Source organism: Etheostoma spectabile, chromosome 6 (genome assembly GCF_008692095.1).
Source record: "Etheostoma spectabile isolate EspeVRDwgs_2016 chromosome 6, UIUC_Espe_1.0, whole genome shotgun sequence".
NCBI lineage: Eukaryota > Metazoa > Chordata > Actinopteri > Perciformes > Percidae > Etheostoma > Etheostoma spectabile.
Window position 1 is genome coordinate 25,508,276 of NC_045738.1, and position 16,282 is coordinate 25,524,557.

General features: G+C 43.2%; 1 protein-coding gene across 1 annotated transcript in view; it reads right to left on the minus strand.

Annotated features, from left to right (window-relative positions):
• The window catches only part of tsnare1 (T-SNARE Domain Containing 1), a 188,897-nt gene that overhangs the window by 16,516 nt on the left and 156,099 nt on the right, over positions 1–16,282 (minus strand). The window contains exon 11 of the mRNA XM_032517696.1: positions 6,667–6,776. Within this exon, the coding sequence (XP_032373587.1) occupies positions 6,681–6,776 (96 nt within the window). The 3' untranslated portion in view covers positions 6,667–6,680. The remainder of the gene's footprint in view (positions 1–6,666; positions 6,777–16,282) is intronic.

Sequence of the window (16,282 nt, forward strand, 5' to 3'; positions counted from 1 at the left end):
TTTCAACCAAATTGCCCCAAAAATAACATGGATGATTCCATACAACATTCTTCAGGTAAAATTAATGATTACCTTAATTGAATTTTTTAGGTGTTTTATTTTATTTAATCTTATATCATTTGAATTCTTTTTTTTATTGATTTCAAACAGTATCCGGATTAAACTTTGACATCTACCCATCTGTGATCATCATCCTCTGATCTTAACTATTAGGCAAACTAATTCCTAATTTCTGCCCGGTTTTACGAGCAACTATTATAATGCAGAATATTTTTTGTTTGCTTGGGGGCGGCACATCAAGTTAACCACAAGATTGATATAGTTGGTTATCTAGTTATCTGCTGTTACTATCTACAGGGGACTAGACTGGATATCATGATGTTACGAGCACCAATACCAGTACCCTTACAATGATGTTAACACACCAATGGTTGGCAGAATATTTTCCATTTTCTCCATCTTAGTTAAGCATGCGATCATGCTACTATTACTAATGAACACTGACCACAAAGTTTAAAATGTTAGGGCCTTATGGGAATGCAATTACATTTCCAGGTATTTATTCATAAACCAAAGCATTTATTTTAGTAGATTGATGTGACCTGATTGGGCTAGATGGAAAGGTCAGCGGATCGCCAAATATATGTCAATTTATCCTGTAGAGTACCAAATGTCATGGCGATCCTCCCAATAATTTCAAAAAATGTCAACCCTTGCCATGTTGTGACCCCAGGACGACTAGCGTTTAAAAAGTTGTTGCAGACATCCCTGACAAATCCTCATCACAATGTTATTTTTTTTGTCAACCTATATAAGTTTATTGCTAGTAAAAACCAGCAAATTCGACACCAAGTGGCGCTGGAAGGGGAACTTATCCAGATGGAATGTTACTTCCTGAAGAAGGCAGGGAAAATCACGCGCTTTTTACTCCTCCACATGATGGAATAATTCAGACCTGACCCCGTTTGGTCCACAACAGGTACAAAGCAGCAATTGTGGTTATTTATGACCAAAACCAACCTTGTTGGTGCCTTCAGCTTTACACTGACTCCAGTAAATGATCCCCAGATGATGAAATCCAACCCGTGCAATAAAAGGGGTTAAAAAAAGAACAGATTTCTTTTTCAGAAGTTTACTAACTGAGCAGCTTTGTATGAAAGAACGTTAACAAAAAATGTTGTGTATTTTAACTCCAGATACACACTTTGCGGGAGAAAGTCCAGGTAATTAGCTGCCAGAACTTTTTCTGCTATTTTATGGATTTATTTCTTTCAGCGTGGACTCCCCTTTGAAAAGTGGTTGCAACTGTTTGATTTTTGACTGTTTGAATAGTGTGGCACGCATTACCATTCAAATATCAGCCACCAGATACCCCCCCCCCCCCCCCCGTTTGTTAAGCGTCCTTGGGTTTGTGAAAGGCGCTATATAAGTCAAAGTAATTATTATTTTTGTTATCAGCACACTAAATAAACCAAATCAAGTTCTGCCGTTCTGAAATCCACTTTTAAAACTTTTACATTTATATACTTAGTTATCACATTTTTTATCCCACTGAATGTCCTTTGTCTTGTTGGAATGCCTCCCTAATATCACTGTATTCCTATGCAATGATAAAGGCTTTGTGACTTCTGAGATATCACAAGAATGAAATCCCCACTTGTGGCAGCCTAGTGGTTTCTCAGTTAAAGTTACATTTTCTAGCTTTTAAGCCTCTACTCATGCTGTAAAGCTACATTTACATTGCTACGTTTTGGTTTAAAAACTATCTTTTACTACAATTAAAACTCTCATTCCCCCTGCTCTGGTGTTCCCCCCCCTCATTCCCCCTGCTCTGTGTCCCCCCTCTTCATTCCCCCGGCTCTGGTGTTCCCCCTCTCATTCCCCCTCTCCCCCTGCTCTGGTGTCCCCCCCTCTCACCCCTGCCGGTGTCCCCCTTCATTCCCCCTGCTCTGGTGTTCCCCCCCTCTCATCCCCCTGCTCTGGTGTTCCCCCCTCTCATTCCCCCCTGCTCTGGGTTCCCCCCTCTCATTCCCCCTGCTCTGGTGTTCCCCCCTCTCATCCCCGCTCTGTGTTCCCCCCTCTCATTCACCCTGCTTGGTGTTCCCCCCTCTCATTCACCCTGCTTTGGTGTTTCCCCCTCTCATTCACCCTGCTTTGGTGTTTCCCCCTCTCATTCACCCTGCTTTGGTGTCCCCCCTCTCATTCACCCTGCTTGGTGTTCCCCCTCTCATTCCCCTTCCCCCTCTCTGCTTGTTCCCCCCTCTCATTCCCCGGCTCGGTGTTTCCCCCTCTCTTTCCCCCTGCTCTGGTGTTCCCCCCTCTCATTCTCCCTGTTCTAGCGTTCCCCCCTACATGCTCCCTCCTGTTTATGCCCAGTTTACGAGAATGTTGGTGAGGCGTGTTAGTTTAAATGGAGGTTATGTTCTTCTACACTTGGGTGCATACAGATCGCTTTTGGCTCAAAACTCTGCTTAAAAACAAAATATAGCAATTTAAATGTAGTCTAAGTCAGAATTCAGCCTTAACAGACTTCTACTGAAATTCAAGTTCTGTTATGATTCATGCCTTTGAATACATTTTTATTTGACATTTGATCCACTGGCCAATAATTTTAGCCTTAATGTATACTGTATATATAATGATAGGCTTTTGTAACCCTCCTTTGCCCAAGCCATGTTTTTAATAGCTGGGGGGTGAGGCGGGGGAGATCTGGGATGACTTGGGTTAGGAGCACTTGAAGGAAATTTCTACATTGTAACAATCAATACCTGACCAAAAGTAGCACAATTATAAAGTAGCTATGGTGAAAGGTGATTATCTTAACCCTTAGAGTGGAAAATTGCTGTTTTGTTTATCTGCCTTGGCTTCAAGAGAACAGGACCCCCAGCACAGTGCGGTGTAGTTTTAGCACATGGCGTTGACATGCAAATAGAGAAATCTCAATCCTCCAATGACTCTGTAAACAAGACGTGAGGGCAGTGCCAGTAACATAATTCGTATAAGGCAAGGAATAAGTGTCATGAAGCAGTTATTGCATTATTTAGAGTGCCATACAGAGCCAGACTATTGATTTGAGAGCAGAAGCCGCTCAGCAGTTATTTCTGTCGTCGTCGCCCTCATTAAACTGATGTATGACACTTGCTATTCTCCTCTCTGTTTCTCTTGCTCCTGTTCTCCATCGCGCTTTTACTCACTTTTTAATGCACTTTGTCTACCAGTTTGTCTGTTTTGGAAAAAAGATTGGAAGGTAGCTACTTGTTGCCACTGACAGCCATTAAATTGTGTTTGGGTCATTGGTGAAATAAATGTCACACTAATTGTTATCCCTTTGCTAGTTCAGAAAAGTAGTTAGCTGAGCTACTGAACAGCTTACTGTTATCACGTAAAATCACAAGGCAAGCAGCTAGCAAGCTGATGTTTAGCAGGTGTTTTCCCTACCATCAGCACCCAAGCTGTTTCTGGCACCCCCAAAGACAATGACTGTAACTGACTTCTCTCAGATGTAATTGTAGATTGTCCCCAGAGGAGTTTTTTTTTTTTTTTTTTAATGGGGATTTGCGGGGCATTCACAAAAAAAAAAGCTTTCCAGTGATTTTCCATAGGGTGTTGGGGTGGGAGGAGAGTCAATGAAACGGCCCATTTGTGTGACATTCTGTTGGGTTCTTAACTCCTCCCAGCAAAGCACAATTAGACTTTATATTTCATGTACTGTTTTTTGTCAGATTGTCTCAATTTTTTTCCGCTGGCAACTCCCGCCACAGCCTCATCACACACCCATTAAAAGTGAATGGAAAGTCCTGCGTTTTTGCCAGGCCATCGGACGGGATAGGATAGCTTGAAGACGGAAAGACGAGAGGGGGGGGGGGGGGGGGAAGATTTCCACAAATGTAGGGAACACGCTGAACTAGGATTCTTTCATCATGACAAATGCCCTGATAAAACAATCAAGTTGTGGCCTTGAAATAAGATCCAGAGTCCTGTTTTATCAGAGACAAGTAAAAAGTCTTTTTTTTCAAGACAATGACCTATCTCCAGTAATACAACATTGATGTTTGCAGATTGTAGTGTGGATCATTAAGTGTAACATTTGACCTGATTCTTGTGCGTTACTTCTTGACGTGATGTGATGTGTGCCACTGACTACTCATGGTTTCAAATCAGTATCCAATTTTTGCTCTCCAAAATTCTTAAAATGCAAATATTTAGGTCAGGGACATCACATATAGCGTACCCCTGGCAAGCTCAGTTTTTGGACTTCTGTGTTTGTAAAACTCCAGGTGTATGGCCATGAGTGGCTGATGATTGCATGAGATGCAGGTGAGGGGGGGAGGCAGAGCTGACTAAGGAAGTGAGGACAGGTGTGTGGCAGTCAGGTGATGATTGAAGGAGGGATAGTCTGAGGGTGTGTGGTGGACGGATGGAAAACGGCATTGGTTTGATTTATGGGACGAGAAATGTGTCAGGGGAGGAGGGGTAGAGAAACAAAGTGTGGAATTATTAAATAAAAATAACGCAACAAGTCATCTGTCTCTGTTTACTGTGTGGCTCATGTGACTTTTCCAGTGATTTCCTCTCCATCTGTTCATTTTGTGTTGCTACTGTGGGCGGTAAAGAAAATTGACTGAACATTGACAGAGGCTGTGTATAAATAGTGGGCTATAAACATGATGTCCCTCCAGTGGGATAGTGACACACACGCACGCACGCACGCACACTCACAAGATTTTTGTCTATTTCCATAAAATAATGTTACTAATGAGAATCCTGAGAAAATTAAATCTTTGGAGTATCATAAACTGGCAAAAAAAGTCAATACTTACTCAATAAGTTTTAAACAATAAGTAGAAACAGTTTACAGTAACTATTCCAATTAATTAATTTGAGCATTCAGGTTTAGTGTGTTGTTTCTCTGTTGAAGTGCCCCCCCCCCCCCCCCCCCCCCCCCCCCCCCCCCCCCTCAGCAAATGATCTGAGTAAACATGCTTGCCTAACTAAAGTAACATTAAGTGAAGGTTTAATAATCCTCATGTGGTCCTCGGGTCAAATTTTACCCGTTTTCAAAGTTTAACGTACCTGCAAACTTTACAAAAAGCACCAAAAACGTCAAACATAATGACCAAAACATTGAAAAAGTCACAGAAATGTCAGGAAAAAAACAAAATTGGTGAAAAAAAGACCAAAGCGTTGACAAAATAACACAAAATCATTTTTTGGGGAAGACAACACAAGGGGTTAAACGTGGAACATATAGCATATCCCTAGATATGAAGACACGATCAAACCCAATATAGAAGGCTGCTGTGAACTACAATTCAATGCAACTCCAACTATGAATTACACAAGTTAGATCTAGATTCTAGATGTCTAGATGCTTCATGCGCTTGAAAACATTAGACAAAACCCCTCAATTTCGCAGAGTAATTTCGACAAAAATTCGTACCCCTCTGTGGCGCTGCTTTGTGACAGCATAGGTGAACATCAATAAGGCTTTATGAACGTGAAACAGTTGGCCGGTGTTTAGCACGGAGACTGTCTTGCTGTGGTAACCTGTAGTGTCTAGCCACTTAAGCGTTCACCGCCAAATGCTGAGCCTCACAGTGGGCCAGACGCCACAGGAGCATCGATTCAGCCCGCTGTTTTATGAATAGAAAGCCTTGTTCCACAGGATTTCCATTTTCCTCCCCACAAAGGAAAATAGGTGACGGTCAATACTTTATGGAAGCAGAGACATCTTGTATTGAACGCCAAGCAAAAAAAAAAAACTGTGTTTTTTTTAGAGAGCCTTTCCTGCCTTGAGTAATGTAAGGCTGAAGTTAGTCAGATGGTTCTTTAGTGTCATAAGTCAAACTTGCAGGAATATAGATGAGGGTAAGATATAAAATATGTATAACTTTTAAAAATAAATTTAAGATGATCACCATTTAAGGCTCAGGGGTTGACCCGTATCAGGGGTTAACCATCTCTTAGCTCATCTTATTTACTGGTTCGAGTCATAGGATTGGACATGTGGTTGTGGCTGACAAACACACAAAGAGTCCAAGTTGAGTTTTTCGCACCAGAATGAATGAATGAATACATGATAGTTAATTACTTCAATTGATTGTAGAAAACATGGAAGTACCATATCACTCATAGACCATTACGAGCACATTTAGATTGCTGTTGGTTGTTAGTCGACCGAGAGGAGTCGTCTAATGGACGAGTAAAAGGAAGAGTAAAGTCCACTTGATTGTCCCCGAGGGTAAATCTGTCTTGGGCACAGTGCTAAAGTCACTTCAGTTGCGTCACATAAAGACATCAGAATAACAACATGAAAGCATCTTTGAACATAAGAGACATTTGACTATATGCTGACAATGACAACACAGCAGCTGGAAAAAGCAGCTGGAAAAATTAAAAAGTTATAGTGTGAAGTACGATTCATTGCTTGTGTATTTTTTTTTTTAAAGATTTAACCTTCCCCGAGTTCAGCTGCTTGATGGAGGCTGGAAAAAACTATGCTGAAACCATTTGATTTGCACTTTGCAGTTTTATTTTTTGATGGCAGAGTCCGATTGATTGGTTGTTAACTGTTTCTGTGTCACCGTTTCTCACTACCCGTTGTCCCTCCCAACTCAAATAAGCCATTTTGACCGCAGTGTTGTTTTGTGGATGACTGGTTCTTACCACAGTGGCCGGTCTCATTTCCTCGCTGAAACAGCAATGATGATGATGAGAACGATGAGAACGATGCCTCCGGCCACCAGCAGGTAGCACTTCCTCTTCCTCAGCTGCCTCTGTGGGGAGAAAGGATTCAGCAGATGGGTGGAGTTCAAGCATGACACTACACCTGTTGGACACCGCACACTGGTGGGGAGCTAGGTGTGTGGAAGCAAACGGCTGTAGTTTCCCAAATAACTAATTACTAATACTCTACTAATTACCTGTACACTGCAATACAAGAACACAGTTCCCTTATTTCCATGTCCATGGCTGCGGAGGCTTTTAACCTTTTTGCTTTTTAACCTTTTGCTGAAACATGTAGCTACCGTTGATATCTGGGTGATATCTGGGAATCATGACCAGAAATGATGGAGGAGACTGCACACACGACGAGTCCAAGAAATTTGGATTAAATGCAGCTTTATTCAATTATTGAACAAGGAAGATAACAGTGGACACACACACACAGACAGACAAGTGTGTGCCCAAAGTGTCTCTCTGAACATCAGACTAACTGCGTCTCTTCTAGTCTTCTTGTCCTGCACCGGTCAGTTAATCAATTTCTGTGAAACAACTCCTTATTTCTGAGACGCTTCTACTAGTTTTACACACACCAATCTATTCTCAGCTGTGGGATCGTGTTACCTCAGACTAAACCTTCTGTGGAGGATCCTTAGAATAGATGGAATATAGTTGAAAACCGATATGCTTAAATATTCCACCTGTCAAACACCTAAGCCGTTTTTTAGCGTGATGTGTTTGCAGCCATCCGGTGTTTAGCCAACGCTTTAGAAAGTCAGTCTGAGACAGTGTTTTTAACCAACTCCTAGAACTACCATTAGCTTAATTTCAAAGCTAGCAGTCTCGCCTCTACAAACCTCTGTATGATTCTTCACATACAGACCACAAGGAGTCAAACAGCCCTAAATGTGTGGTCAAAGAGACACAAACTGGGACCAGAAAACCCAAGACCGCCCCCCAAAGACAAACGGCATCATGAAGAGAGTGTTCTGAACAGTGTTAGAGGCAGACAGTCATTTTGATTCGGAGATAAACATCAATGCTAATAATCAGAGTGGATAAATGAAGTGTTTGGCGGTGTGTCTGTGTTTTCATGAATGTGTTTACTACTGTTGCCAAGCAGCTGTGCATAAACATCTCCATGCACGGTCCTAGCGTGCACGCCATCCACGGAGGCCCGAGCCACAGTATCACACACGTGTAAAACCAAGCCATGAATCTTCACTGGTCTCACTATCTTAAGTGATTCGATATCCCAATGCATCATTATGCGTCACCTCCTCTATATGAATATATGTTGCTATATGGTTTTCATCAACAAATTTAAGCAGTCAGATTTGTATGAATTCCCCTGTTTATTATGTCTGCTCCTAAAAAAGACATTTCCTGAATGTAGTAAAGTCTGAAAACAGCAGACAACACACATCATCGACCGGAAAAACAACAAGAAATGTCCAAGTCCGCATCACGACGCGTCAATGCAATGATTTATTACCCCCCTCCCCCCCACTGCACACTGTCTGCTGTGTACACCAAGACAAGTCTCAAAATGATTCTACTTTAAATTTTTGCATAACTGATTTTCCATGAAATATTGATCCACTCCGGGGCTCAATATTTTTCCAACTCCACTGGGTGAGCGTGTGCGACCCGGGGCCCTTTCCGACTTGCCGTTCCCCCTTCCTGTCTTAATCTGTCCTATCAATAAAAAAATTAAATAAAATAGTTGAGGACCACAATGGAAATAAGTCCTGCACTTTATTGTGTTTTTATCCTTGATTGTATTGGATGGCTTTTCCTGTGTAAGGAATTCTTAATGCAATTAAATAAATCAAATCAAAAGTCACGCACTCTGAGGCGCATGGGTAGCTCACCTGGTAGAGCGCGTTCCCCGTGTAGAGAGGCTGAAGCGGGATTTATGGTTAAGTGGCTTGAAGTCTATACTTGTGGGTTGGCTCTTTAAGGGAATAGCAGGGCCAAGGAAATTTACATAACATCTCTCTAAAACACATTTGCTCGTTCCCGCCTCTGCCATGACTCCTCAGTGGGGGTGGGGGGGTGGGGGACGAGGAGGAAGAACCTTGACCCTAAGACTCCAGGAAGGGAGTTAAGTGGAGGAGTCGGCGATGCAATTAAAGAGATGTGAGATGCATCAAAGTGTCTCCCTGGTTTTTTCTGACCATGGTGGGAAATGTGTAGCGGGAAAAGTTAACCCTCTCCTTGATTTCATAGGAGAACCAGGAAATGAGTCGGGGGAAATGCAACGCTACCAAGCTACGGCCGAGCGGCGTGCGTTGCCGCCACGTGTACATTTTGAGAGAGGTGCATGTCAGGCTACAGTGTAGGGTCTGTGTCTGAACGTCCCAACACATAGCCACGCTGTCGATATACTACAGAAGCCTGAATCAGCCTTTAGTCCTCGCAGCAGCGGCCGTGGGTTCAATTCTGACCAGCGTGTCATACTCTGTCCTTTCAAAATAAAGGAAAACAATGCCAAATGACACTCATATACTCTCTGCTAGTGATTTAAGCAGTGATTTGCCAGTTCATAAGAGCTAAAGATTCAGCTCTAAGCTGCACGTTTGCATACAGTGCATTAGCAGCTCAGTAAATGTCAAGCTCCAGTTTAATAACCGCAGAGCCACAACACCCCCAACTGCCCTATTTTGTAGTTTTAGAACTAATTCAATGCATCCCCACAGCACACCTTCACATGCACTTACAAATCGCATGAATGAAAAAAAGAACAAAAGGACAGACATCTTGAATGGGAACAGAAAAAAAAAACAAGGTAAGTGGCGTTTCAAGCAGATAAGTTAGAATATGAATGCAGTTATGGAGGAGATAGAAGATTCAAGATCACGCTGACATGGAACAGATCAAATGCAGGGACGCACTGAATGGGGCGACTGTCCAGGGGTGGCCCACACTTCATTACATGACTGAGAGGAGGAAAAAAGAGGAGGAAGGCAAAAGACTGGCAGATGTAAATCACCCAAATAAAATAATGTTCCTTTACACATTCAGCCCATGCAGGGCTATCAGTTAATTAGCCGGTTTAGTGCTTGTGTCACCGCTTAACTAAACTAAACTAAAACTGCGGGAAAATGGTGACTTCTGCAGGTTTATAATCTCATTACAAAGCTTCCCGTCCTCTTTGAGTGGGTACAACACATTCCTTACCATCTTTTCAAAGAGCATCTTTAGTTAGCGGATTTTTGAAAAACACAAAATTGTTACAATGTCCTCAAGATGGGCTTTAGTCTTAAAATGCTTGTAGCAAATCGGACTTACACTCCCGTGACTGCAAATCTCAAGACACAGAAGGCCAAGTTGGACATATTTATTATGTTTTTACACATTGTACATTGTGATTAGGCTTGTCAGAATATTGCATATAATAATATATACATAGTATAATTGATAATGATAATACTGTAATAATAGTATTTGTAAATGTAATGTTATTGATGACAAACTTTTGTAATTATGGACTATAAATTGCTCAATGTTTCTTCTGGGGGACAATTAACTATGGCAGAATCTCAATTTCACTTTATGAGTTCAGTATATGCCGTAATACTAAGCCAATAAAGTGTGTGGGCGTATTTTGAATGTGTACTAACATAACTATTTTAAAAACTAGCTGTCAGTATTACATATTGCACGTTTAAGTAAAAGTACTACACTGTAAAAATACTCTGTGACAAGTAACAGTCCTGTATTGAAAAGTAAGAGGCCTTGTTGATAAGACTCGTGGCAGATGGGAAAAACTCTTCATGTGGCATGAGGTTTTGGTTCTGATGGACCTCAGCCTCCTGCCAGAGGGGAGGGGCTCTAAGAGTTTGGGGCCAGGGTGGGAGGGGTCAGCCACATTCTTTCCAGCTCGCTTCTGAGTCCTGGTGGTGTACAGGTACAGGTGCTGGAGCAGTGGCAGATTGCAGCCAATCACCTTCTCTGCAGACCCAATGACACACGGCAGTCTGTCCTTGGCAGCGCTAGCAGCGTACCAGATGGGGATGGAGGATGGGAGGACGGATTCATGGAGGATGGGAGGACGGATTCATGGAGGATGGGAGGACGGACTCATGGAGGATGGGAGGACGGACTCATGGAGGATGGAGGATGGACTCATGGAAGATGACAGGACAGACTCATAGAGGATGGACTCATGGAGGATGACAGGACAGACTCATGGAGGATGGACTCATGGAGGATGGACTCATGGAGGATGACAGGACGGACTCATGGAGGATGACAGGACGGACTCATGGAGGATGAGAGGAACTACATGTGTTTAGTGAGCAGAAAACATAACATGGAAAGTAACTAGTAACTAAAGTAACTAGTAACTAAAGCTGTCAGATGAATGGAGTTGGATGTAACTAAATTACTAGTAACTAAGCTGTCTATGACTCTAGTGGAAGTAATAAAGTCCTATACATAAAGCTGTCAGATGAATATAGTGGAGTAACTAAAGTAACTAGTAACTAAAGATGTCAGATGAATGGAGTGGAGTAAAAAGTAGAATTTTTCTCTCTGAAATATAGCAGAGTAGAAGTAGAAAGTGACAAGAAAAGACCCAAGTAAAGTACAAGTACCTCAACATTTGTACTTTTATACAGTACTTGAGTACATCCACTGGATGTCATGTTAAAGGAACAGCCAATATGACGCATACGTCAAAAACTACTTGATCACAGAAACATGAAAAAGCACAACATTAATAGTCACTTGCATTCCATAAGTTATTTTTCATTTTAAGAGCTTATAGTTCTTGCATGGTTTCATTTCTAATATTACCTATGGTCAAATTCAGATTTCAAATGTTTTTTTAAACACATCCTCCACACAGCACATGCGTCCTATTCATCATGTCAATTACTTGCCATGTCTGTAAAAAAAAAATGGAAAAGTGTTGACTGTGTTAAGCAAAAACATTTAAGTAAATAGAGTGTGTGGGGGGGGGGGGGGGGGGTATTTACATTTCCTTTCTCCTCAGGCGGTGACGCTGTGTTTGGAGCACAGAATCTATGTTTGTGTTGAAATGCTTTTTCTCCATTTTTTTTTTTTTTTTTTCCCGGGCTGTTTTCTGCTACAAAGGCAGCGAGAGCAGCGGCGTTAGACCAGAGCCGAGGCTGGAGTCTTTAAATCCTGACGCGCTTCAAAGCACGGAGAGAGCAATTCATCTTCTTATCTGAGACTCAAAACAGCCTTTCTCTGTGGAAGAGAGCGGGAGAGAGGGAGAGAGGGGGGGGGGGTAGAAAAAAAAATGCTGTCGAGTAATTTTCCGTTTAAACGTTCCACTCCACAACAATTTGCATAAGCAGCCCTGCGTCTGTGATAAGAAGATTGGTAATTTTCAAAGGCTCTGTGGGGATTGAGAATTAAAAGCCTTTCTCCGCTATCTCCCCTCTTGCAGCTGGCCACCACAGATTCCCCAGCTTCTCTCACGCGTTTCCTCCTAAACTATGCCTTATAAACTTTCTCTGCCATCCTCTCCTCTCTGCTCGCTCTGACAGTGCTGAGTCGCTCCCTCTCTCTATATACTGTATCCCCTCCCTCCCTCTCTCTTCCAAACACTCTTTCCCTTCTATTTCCCCCTTTTCTCCAGCTCGCTCATCCCGGCACTGCTGTTATTTGGGGAGAACAAGAAAATAAATAAGGTAGAGGGGGGAACAAAAAAGGGTTTAGAATGACAAAGGATGTGTTGCAGTATTTTTAAACCAGAATTTTCCCCATTGCGGGGCAGGCTGAGAGACGGGAAAGGAGAGACAGGAGGATAGAGGAGGGGTGCTCTTATCACCAGTGACTTAATCTGCCAGGGAATGGGGTCCTTAGTGCCACCAGGGCCTCAGGGTGCTGCACGGCCTCAGGGAGAAGACGGCATCTTCCTCACACCTTTTCCTTAAATTCACTTTTGATGTCTAATATGAGGCGACTACTTCATATTTATGCTTGCATCCAATACTGAAATCTGATATTTTCCAAATCAGGCTTCCAAAAGATATAGTCCATATCTTAAATCATCATGTTAATGGGGAAAAAAGAAGAAAACTTCTTGTCAGAGTGGAGAATATGCTTAAGTAGCATTTCTCTAAGAGGTCCTGATCTGATCGCTGCAGAACTGCAGGGCCGGATTAGTACCCCCAGTGGCCCCTGAAGCTCATGGGCCCCCCTCCACACTAGAGCACCCACGCCCTCCAGAGGAGGCAATAAAATGCTGATGGAACCTTTGCCCCACCACACACACACTCTCTGACATGCCAAATCACTATTGGTTAAAAGATGAATGACTAGTCCAGCCGAGCAGGCATCAAGTATGCCTTTCCAGTTCAATAACTCAATAGTATTCACTAAAAATCACCCAAGCAGAAACCCAAAAAGTAATTGTGAAACGTTATTGACTGACAATGCCATCGCGCAACACAGCTGAGTGCAGCTTGCAAAATAACAGTCACTAAGTCAGCTGGCAACTTCACAATCTGCAAAAGCCAAGATATACTTGGCAACTAAGTCTCAAACAGGCTTATAGCAGCATCACACAATAATGATGTAATACATGTCTGATATGCATGGCATTTCAATAAACTAAACAAAATATGTACATTATCTGGTCACACGGTCACAACAGATCATATTAGCCTACTCAATTTACATATAGCATAATAGCTCTTACCCTATCTTTTTATTTGCAAAGTTGCAGATCAAATCCTCAAAGTCCAGCTCGCTAAACCCGACTACAAATGTGTTACTGGGGCGGCCTCTAGGTCACCCAGCAAGAGCGTGCGCCCCATGTAGGCTGAGTCCCGCAGCGGCCCAGGTTGGGATCCGACCTGCAGCCCTTTGCTGCGTCTCATCACCTGTCTCTCTCGCACCTTTACTGTCCCTGTCCCTGTTTCACTGTCCCTCTAAAATAATTTTTTTTTAAAAACACACAACTGCATTGCTGTGAGTTGGTAGCACTTTACAAGCTAAGCAATAACTGTCAGTGAGTATAGAATCCACTTCCAGGGTGCAGTTTCACAATTGTAAAGGTGTTGGGTCAGTGCCTTGTTCGTAAGAGAGTGTCTTTCCCCCGCCAGCCTCGTTCCCCCTCCGAGATGCTAGGTATTTAGCCATCCAATTTTGAAAGAATAATATCCCTCTGAGTTTCCTCCTGGGCGGTCTCTGTTATCGGTCCCCATAGTGCAGGGTCCTCAGAGATGATGAGGTGAAAAAAGTTGAGGTGCCATTACCTTGTTCTCTAATGTTAATGACCGGCCTCATCTCTGTCTTCGCTAAAGTTGTTAGCTACCGTTAGCTGTGGCTGAACGTAGCTGGTAGAAGGCCGAAATTGTTCCAAGCTCCATGGTTACATCCTCGACATCCTCCTCTTCATCATTCCCAGCTCTTTAAAAAAAACTATTTATTTGCTGTACATTTTTTTTACAGCAGCCGCTTCTTTCACTTCATTTTCCACGCATTAAGTTGCTGATACAACCCAATCTGATCGGATCTGTTACAAATTAACTCTTTCAAGCTCAACTCGTCCTTAGAAAACTGATCTGGAATCAGTACGATGTAAACAACCTGCTCTTTGCCCGCCCACCTTTACCATAAGCCAGTCTACACAGTGCATGCAACCTTCTCCCAGTCATTAACTGTCCAGCCATCCAACTGACATATTATTATGTATTATATACATTATTTTTTGTGAACAACTTTTCTTTTATTCTAATTGGATAATTATCAAGACGTTGCCTGGGCCCCAACGCTTGGCATCTTCACTGAAACCAAACACTAAAACAAAAATGTGACAATGTGACAGTGGAACACACCATATTATGTATAGAAGAGATAGAAACGGTGACGACAGGGCAACCTGGGCAAAGTCCAACCCCCCCACTTAAGATTGTAGAAAGAATGTGGAGACTCAGTCATTAGGCTCGTTCGAGATGAGCCAGGTCTGCGCAGAATCGATCACCGGCGATCGGGCGACGTGCATGCGGTAGATTTGTGTCCGACTTGATCCGACTTGCTCTGACGTCACGCACACGTGGGCAACGGAAATCTCACGAGAGCAAGGCGGCCCCAGGTCTGAGACGCAGGCGGCGCAGTTGTTTTCCACCGACTGCAAGAGCCAGGCGGACCCAGAGCATGCTGGGAAACGCCGGTTTCTCAGCTGATTTAACAGCTGATGGTTTACAACATGATGACGTTTTATATAAACTTTTTCATCGTTTTGAACGGAGGGATTTTAATTGCTATTGTCTGATTTAAACTTATTCGTCCAGACACAAATGTTGTGTGGCTGATAGAGACGTTTAGAAGTCAGAGAGACTAAATCTGATCAGATCTCAGATCATCTCCAGTGTGTTGTTCATTAAAATCAGCAACAGATCGCATGTAGAGCACTTTGCCAGCTACTCTGTCATAACTAAAACAACAGGGAAACTGTGTACAAGCTGATATGTGGGTCTGATTATATTTTATTAAATCGGAATCGCACCACAGTGTTTTCATCACTTCCTGTCCAGCCTGAAGGCGGCTGGAATCGGCTGGAAACTGTCCGACTTTACCGCAGCTTTTTGTCACCGCCCCCCGCTGCTGCCGCCTGCTCTCGTCCACTTTCCAGGCGAGGCGCCGTTCATCTCGAACGAGCCTATTGTCATGATCTGGCTCTCCTGTTTTGCCTTCTTTCTGTTCTGTGTTGAGTGGGTGTGGCGCTCCTGGTTCTTTCCCTCCCCCCTCGTCAGGACACCTGTGGCTGCCTGCACACCTGAACCAGATCCAGCAATCACCTCTCCTGCTTTAAACCCCGGCTTTCCAACCAGTCTCTGCCAGATCGTCCCTTCACCCCCCTGTGGTAACACTTGCTACGGCCAGCCCTTGTGGTGTGTAATGATCTTCCTCTAGTATTTCAGATTTGAGCTTTATTGACTTGGTGTGTTTCTTGCTTCGGTCCTGGAAGCCCAGCGTGCCTGCGTGAGCCTCAGTTTTGTTTTTGGACCTGTCTCCTATCTGTCTGTGCGCTCTCAGTCCCAAAAGATTTCCTTGCACCATTTTTCCATTGTATTCAATAAACCTAAATTCCTGTTTCCCAACCTCATCTGTGTCTGCTCCTGGATCTGGTACCATCCTAACAGTCATAAGCCTTCTCTAGGGCCCAATCCCAAAGTGAGCCCTGATGACTGAGAACTAAAGATTCAGACTTAATTGATCTCAGGTGCTGAGTGTGTGAGACCACATTGGAGTCAATGGTATAAATGGGATTGGGACAGCACTTCACCAGATCACATGTTACCATGGTGACATTTAACAACAAAGATGTTGCTGACACTTGCCTGTTTGGGTATTTAAATTTTAAGTTTGTTGCTTTCCACACGGCCAAGGCCCAGGAGACGGCTCGCTGATTTCCAATTTTTTCAAATTCTTGTTCTACAAGCTGGACGACGGGTCCGCTCTGCTCCGCGGTCGTGTGGCGTGCGGTTGTTTACCTTTTGTAATTTGTGGATTTGATCGACAGAGAAAGGTGCTTCTGCTGCTTCCCAGACTCTGGACATATGATGGCGCGCCC